This window comes from Aplysia californica, unplaced genomic scaffold, assembly GCF_000002075.1.
Source record: "Aplysia californica isolate F4 #8 unplaced genomic scaffold, AplCal3.0 scaffold00405, whole genome shotgun sequence".
In the NCBI taxonomy this organism is placed as follows: Eukaryota; Metazoa; Mollusca; class Gastropoda; order Aplysiida; family Aplysiidae; genus Aplysia; species Aplysia californica.
In genome coordinates, this window is record NW_004797675.1 from 651,715 (window position 1) to 658,947 (window position 7,233).

General features: G+C 39.4%; 1 protein-coding gene across 1 annotated transcript in view; it reads left to right on the forward strand.

Annotated features, from left to right (window-relative positions):
- The window catches only part of LOC101852560 (endoglucanase 4), a gene marked incomplete in the record, with an annotated part of 33,211 nt that extends 28,552 nt beyond the window's left edge, over positions 1-4,659 (forward strand). The window contains 1 exon segment of the mRNA XM_013085771.2: positions 4,444-4,659. Coding sequence (XP_012941225.1) covers positions 4,444-4,481 — 38 coding nt within the window.
- Between the last annotated feature and the right edge of the window lie 2,574 nt (positions 4,660-7,233).

Below are 7,233 nucleotides of genomic sequence, written 5' to 3' on the forward strand. Positions count from 1 at the left end.
AAACCCCCCCCCCCCCCCACACACACACAAATTCGATAAAATTGCAAAACGGGCTGAATATTGCCTATTTCTTTGATTTCATTATTTTTGGCGAAAGTCTGATTTCACCACAATGCCTCACATATCTACTTTCGAGCTGGGCTTGAATTAATACTTGTCCCCACCGCCCACCAAAATGATCAGACCTCCAGCTAGTGGGAGATATCGCCCACAATAGCATGTTCTGAATTAGAATGATATCTTTCACGTATGTGCATGCGTGAACCCTCACGCTGTGGTCATCTGGATCATCATTCTGGAGTGTTATCTCTGACGCAGAGGTTGACGAGTAATGACCCTCCACCCTTCACGGCCGCGAGCGAGCTGCCGTTGCTCAAAAAATAATACTGCTATATCCAGGCCAGTCAGGGGCGCTCGTGGGTCTAAAAAGTGGGCGTGCACAATTAGGTTAAAGCAGGTTGAAGATAGTCAAGGGCATGTAAATTAGATCTTTTCTTCATCCTACCCGGTTTGAGAAAATATATTGAAGAAGAAGTTTTCCTTTCGTTCTTTACCTGGATGGAGCAAAAACGTCCATTATTCTGTTGACGAAGTTGGTCATGCTGTCATTGTTGTCCTTGTGGATCGACATAAACGTCAGTGCGATTTCTGGTATTTTGCATACTTCCCTAAATGTTGTCTCGAATTTGCAGTCCTTCAGAGTTGAATAAAGGCCCTGGATTATACGACACTGAGCAGATTTACCTATTTCATTGCAATGTAATACTTATAATTCTGTTTGTAATTTGATTTTAAGCAAAACAGTAATATTTCTGTAAACGATCCTAAAAGAACTGTTGGAAACTTTTGATAGTCCTGGAATTTGGAGGAATCGCACTTTGAGAGTGCGTTGATTTTATTTTGCTTCAAGAAACTGTCACAATTTGAGTAACTATTATGTCACAGGCCTGCTTTGCAGCAATTTCGTTGGTGTTGTAATGCCTGCGTCTCTTGGAAGCGTGTTTCTCTGTGGTCTCTCTTGTTGATGGAACACGCATACTGTTTCTAATTTCATCGACAGCTACTTTAAACGAGTCTATAACTTGTTAGGCTCTATGGGCGTTGTACTTCTGTGTTAGAGGATCCCATAAACAGCGCCAACGCGCGTGTACACTTTGTTGAAAAAGTGCAAAAAGAAGGGAAAATGTTTCACTCTTTAATACATTCAGGATACCATCGTGGATGGAATTATCGTCTCAGTGCACATGCTGAATTTCTTCAAGACAGAGCTCGATCTCTCCTTTCCAAATGAAGACTGCGCTAATTAGTCGAGACTGTTACTTGTTTCAGACGGCCATGGAATATTCCAGTGACAAACGCAGATAAATTTTGTAGAGTGGGCAAACAATGTCGAAGAGTCTGCATAGCGTTAGCGAAAAATTTTAATACCTCTGTTCCCCGACAAATCAGCCTTTTCATGACCGCGAAGGACGAGTTCGTGAGTTTCACAGAACAAAATACACTAGATAACCTTATACGGGGTGCCCACTACGGCTGGATCGGGCCAATCGCCCGACTCGATCGTCTGAAACTGAAAACAAACACGTTTGTTTTTGAGTCGATCGAGGCGGGCGATCCGTAGTGAGCACCCCGTATTACACAATGCGTGCCTGTTCTTTCTCACCAGTTCGTTATAGTGAGACGTTGCAATGCGATGACCTACGACTAGCTACTATGTCTACTTGTCTGAAAGTATGATACTTAACGGCATTTTTTACGTGCGCTCTTGGTGACTTTTGATTTTAATGCGTTGTTTTTTACATGGACAAGATCAGTAAAACTTGTCTTAGACTTCTTGGGGTCCTCAGTTCCAAAAAGCAGACAGGAGAAACCGTAGGCCTAATCTAGGTCTACAATGAGTATAATTTGCTAACGCTGTCTGTTAGCCACTCCACTTTTTATTCATTGTATTATTTTGATATTTTTGGGTTGGTGAGGACTTAATTCATTCACTCTCTTCTTGTTACCTTGTTTGGTGACTGAATTTATTTGCAATCAACTTCATTCATCCTGCATTGGAATACACACTCGAGTAATAAAACTTTCACCACCACACCATTCCAACTTCTAACACAATGACTTAATTACGTCATGTTGACCTCGCTCAAGTTCACGGTTACAGAGGTGGGGCTAGAGATATAAATGGCAATAGAATGGACCAATCGCACATCGCTGGGAGCACTCCCGTGGATTGCTCCAAAGCTATCATAATACGGGCATTGAATTGTGTAGGCTATGGTGAACTGGTCTGAGATCACATTATTTTTAGACTGTCTCTATGGGCTTTGTTCGGCTGTGGCACATTGAGATTGTGCCACCTTATTAATATTTATGAACTAAGAAACTCGGTCAAAACGTCATCGTTGTTTGGGTCGTCCCATAGCGCATTTTCCGAGATAGATTACACCACTGAACAGACCATTTTTTACTTGGGTGAAGCACAAGAACTTGATATGGTATAGTAGATGTTTTCGAGTTGTTGCAGATGTTGTAATGAACGAATAGGTTCTGGTGAGGAACTTGTACGGAAAACTGATTGGATGGTGGATAGTAAAGATTCTTTTATTGTCACTTTGTGGGTGTTGTGCGTTAACATTTTTGGGCGGCAGTGCACGACCGTGCCCTTGAGGCCAGTCCATGTTTTTATTTTGTCCATCCAAGTTGGTGGCCTAGTGGTTAGGCTTTCGAACTCGCAACCGTAAGGTCGTAGGTTCGAATCCCGTCAGGGGCCCGACGTTGTGTCCTTGGGAAAGGCACTTTGCACAAATTTTCCTCCCTTTACCCAGGTGGAAATGGGTACCCGGCTATGGACAGTGAACGATCTTGTCAGTTTGATAGTGTTTGAGCGCGTGAAATCTGCAGCTTGCACTGTATGCTTCTGCGGAAGCCGAGAATGTTTCTGAGTGTTCTCAGAGGGTCTGCTGGGGGTAATAATAGTTGTAAAGCGCATAGAGCATGCTCTTGAGCGTGGATGTGCGCTATATAAATTCAATTATTATTATCATTATTAAGTTACTCTTCTTCGCCCCTGGCTCTCCTGGACCACGTCCTTCCTTCGAGCACCTCTTTCGCAATGGTCTTGTGTCGTTTTACGTGGTCATAGTATTGTATTTTCCTACATTTTTACGGGGCAAAGTCACACAACGAGATCTGAATGCATGCTCAGGCACAATAACGCTCACACGCAAATGAGCACATGCACATGTACACACTTGGATAATAAGCATATACATGTACATTTATTTTTTTACTTTTTCACTTGACTTCGAAAATGATGCAACTAAGATTTTGCAGGTAGTCGGTGGGTGCTCTGATGTGTTTTGCTCCTACTTTCCTATTCAACATCTATCGTCCTTATCTTTCATTCCTTTTTTGTGTTTGCTACTGTTTTGTGATACCTCTCATCTTCGGCACGTATATGACCAAAATGAGCATTGGCACGTCAAAGGAATCGCATAATATTAACTATATATGATGTTGTTGTGGTGGTGACGTTTCCACGAAAATCATAAGGCAGGTCGCTGCGAAACTTTCAGAACCCTATTACGTCTTTTAAGTATCAATCAAAGTTACAAGCGTCTGTGGTGAAGTGGTTAGGCGGCTTGCTATTCGATACCATAGAGTACACTAAAATCTGTGATTGTTGAATTATAACAAAATCCTGTCTTGTGAAATGGTGGGTGAGTAACACCCTCCCCCCCCCCCACTTTGAATATATCTTGTTTTGATAGCTGGAAGGGTGGAGGAGGGTGGGTAGGGGTTTAGGGGGATCTGGGCATCTTACATGTAGCATACATTTTGTCGTTGCTGCAGTTGCTTCTGCTGTTGTTATGGTTGCTGCTGTTGGTGCTCTTGTTGTTTCTCCTGTTGATGTTGCTGCTGTTGCGGTTGTTGTTCGTTTAGCTATTGTTACTGTTGTTGTTGCTATTGTTGTTGCTGCTATTGTTGTTGTTGTAGCTGTTGGTTATTATCGTCACTGTTCCTGTAATTGTTGTTATTATTGTTATTGTTGTTGTTGCTACTACTGCTATTGTTGTTGTTGTCATTATTATTATTATTATTATTATTATTATTATTATTATTATTATTATTATTATTATTATTATTATTATTATTATTATTATTATTGTTATTGTTATTATTATTATTATTATTATTATTATTATTATTATTATTATTATTATTATTATTATTATTATTATTATTATTATTATTATTGTTATTATTATTGTTATTATTACTATTATTATTATTGTTGCTGTTGCTGTTGTTTTGTTGTTGCTTCTGTTACCGTTGATAATACTTTTATGACACTTGCTTGTTCACGCCCACTTGAAAGAACGCCTAACAACCAGACTATTTCTCTCTCCCCCTCTACCCGCCCTGTTCCCTGTAACTCCACAGGTCTGATCAGTCTAGACATGAGAGGAAAACTGCCATAGATGTCGGGGATAACCGGAAATGCATCATTGTGTGTCGCGAGAATTCCTTGACGTCACCAAGTGGGCATGGGATTTACATTGACGACTTTCAACTTTCAGAACAGCTGCTGTAATGCTTGTTTCCAGTCACGACATTATGATTTTCAAAATAGAAAAAAAGCAAAAAAAAAAAAAAAAAGCCGTAAACGACAAAAGCAATTCTTGTCTTCTTCTTAAAAGAAAAAAACAACCCCAAAACAAACATGGTAATAATTTGCACCTAGATCTACTCTAATTCTATTTGTGGGGATGTAAAGGTGTGATAACCAACTTTAGAACCCACCTCCCCCCCCCCTCCAAAATGGCCATAGCAACTCATGTCTTCTCTTCTTTTAAAAAAAAGTAGGTTTGTTCCTATTTTTTCTTATTTACGGATGAAATCGTGCCGTCTTCAGAAACTGTTGAGAATCTACACTAGCAGGTGATGAGTACAACCTATTCTATTATCTTTCCTGACTTTTTATTCTGTTTGTGGAATGAAGGGAGCGTGAAATGATTATCATTATGTTTGAAATGACCATTATTTCGTGTGAAAATGATTATCACTGGCTCAGAAGATACGCTTTAATGCTAATGGCTTGAATCTTTCATTGTCCAATAGCGCTCTTTTATTCTGAACATAAACGTTAACCTAAAAAAAACAGAGTTCACGGTTGGGGGGGGGGGGGGGGGGTTATCATTGCCTAAGTTAAAATATATTTAGTTTGAAGGGGGTGTATAATGAGAGCGACTTGTTTCAAACACTCGATATATATATAAATATATATATATATATATATATATGCATATATATATATTTGTTGTTGTTGTTGGTTTTTTTTGGTTTTTTGTTTTGTTTTTTTGTTTTCTTTTTTTATAATCAGACTAGCATAGGCTTAACGACAACGCCACCCTCCAAACCCCCCCCCCCAAAAAAAAAAGAAAAAAAAAAAAAGAAAAAAGAAAACAAACCTTGAGACTTCCATAGCGTTGGTCTATATTATATTCCACTCAAGTCGTAATAGTTACACGTGCTTTATCATAGAGACACTAACATCACATGCAACTGACAGGGAATTTGTAAGGTGTTTGAAGAATGTTGTCAATAATTAGCAGATTCAGAGTTCTCTAAATTGTCATTTTATAACGAACACGGCGCAATAATATGACTTTTTCTGTACCACGATAAAGGTAGCTGGAGAGATAATATTATCTATTTGGGCATATATAAGAAAGTCGGCGCTCATATGACCTTATGCAGTTGCGAGCGCCGTAACTCCTCTACTAAAAAAACACCCACATGGGAGATCTGAGAAGAAATCAGTATCTATCAGGACACGGTAGAAAAACTGCAATTGATCTTTAGGAAAACAACATATCTACAGTTAGACTCCAGTAGGGATAATTCACATCTGAATAAATAAATACGAAAGAAAATGAGGATAATAACATTTTTTTCACCTAACAATAGCACAAGGCAAAGCTTTGTGGCAGCAAAAAAACCCTCATTAAAAAAATGTGACTTAACTGGGCTTTTTTTGGACTGGAAACTTCACATAATTTTGCATCAATAATTAAAATGACAACAGCAGCATGTTAAGTAACACTTTCAGCGACAACACATGATCCTTTTTAGAGGAAATTTTGTCTCTGATGATCCTACACGCCAAAAGCTCACTGTTACGAGATTAATTTGACATCATGAAAGAAGGTTCATGTAGCAGGTCTAAAAATACAGCCAATTACGTCACATCCTGTCAGTGTCAGCTCATTAGGTAATCCCTTTCGACATGACTCCCACGCTCTCATTAAGGGCTCGTCTTTTAACCTTTGCAAATTGAGGGGAGATTTAAAACAGAAGAAAGACAAATTAATATAAACTTAAAGAGAGGAGTTTTGCTATGTCTGTTGATGAGACCCTCCCCCCCCCCCAACCTCTCTGTCTATCCGTATGTCCGTCTGTCTGTCTGACTACCTGTGTATGTGTGTGTGTGTGTGTGTGTGTGTGTGTGTGTGTGTGTGTGTGTGTGTGTGTGTGTGTTTCAGTCTGTCTGTCTGTCTGTCTGTCTGTCTATTTCCCTCCCCTACCTCCCCCTTCCTTTTTCTTTCTCTCCTCCCCCTCTCTCTTCTTCTCTGTCTCTGTCTCTTCTACCTTCTTAGTTTGATATCGACTTTAATGTTTCATGAATAGCAAGTACACCTGTTTTCTCGTCTGTGCCTATGTTTTATACTAACTGAAATCTACCTTCTGCTTTATCAGAAACTGTGATACTGCTGAAAGATCTTGTCTTCTTTGCGGTCTTTGTATTTGAATTTATAAGAATAATCTCATTTTGTTGTATACGAAAGGTGAAAACATTACGCCCGTCTTCAAATTATTACAAGTATAATGTATTCTGTTTCTCCTTTTTTTGTCTTAGCCAAGTCAGCTGTGCCATTCACCTATATGTCCTATGTTTTGCTTTTCTGTACATCGCGTTGCCTTGAGTTTACACACACACACACAAACACACACACACACACACACACACACACACACACACACACACACACACACATACACAGAAAGCTCTCACACACATGCTCACACACACAACACGTAGTAACTTGTATCAGGTTCGAAAATTTTAACTCCCAAGATTTCAAAGAATTTCTTTTTTTCCCCCCATATATCGAAGAACGGTAATTTGCGCGATCCGTGAATAATTTCACGTCTCAACCTTGTACTACTAGA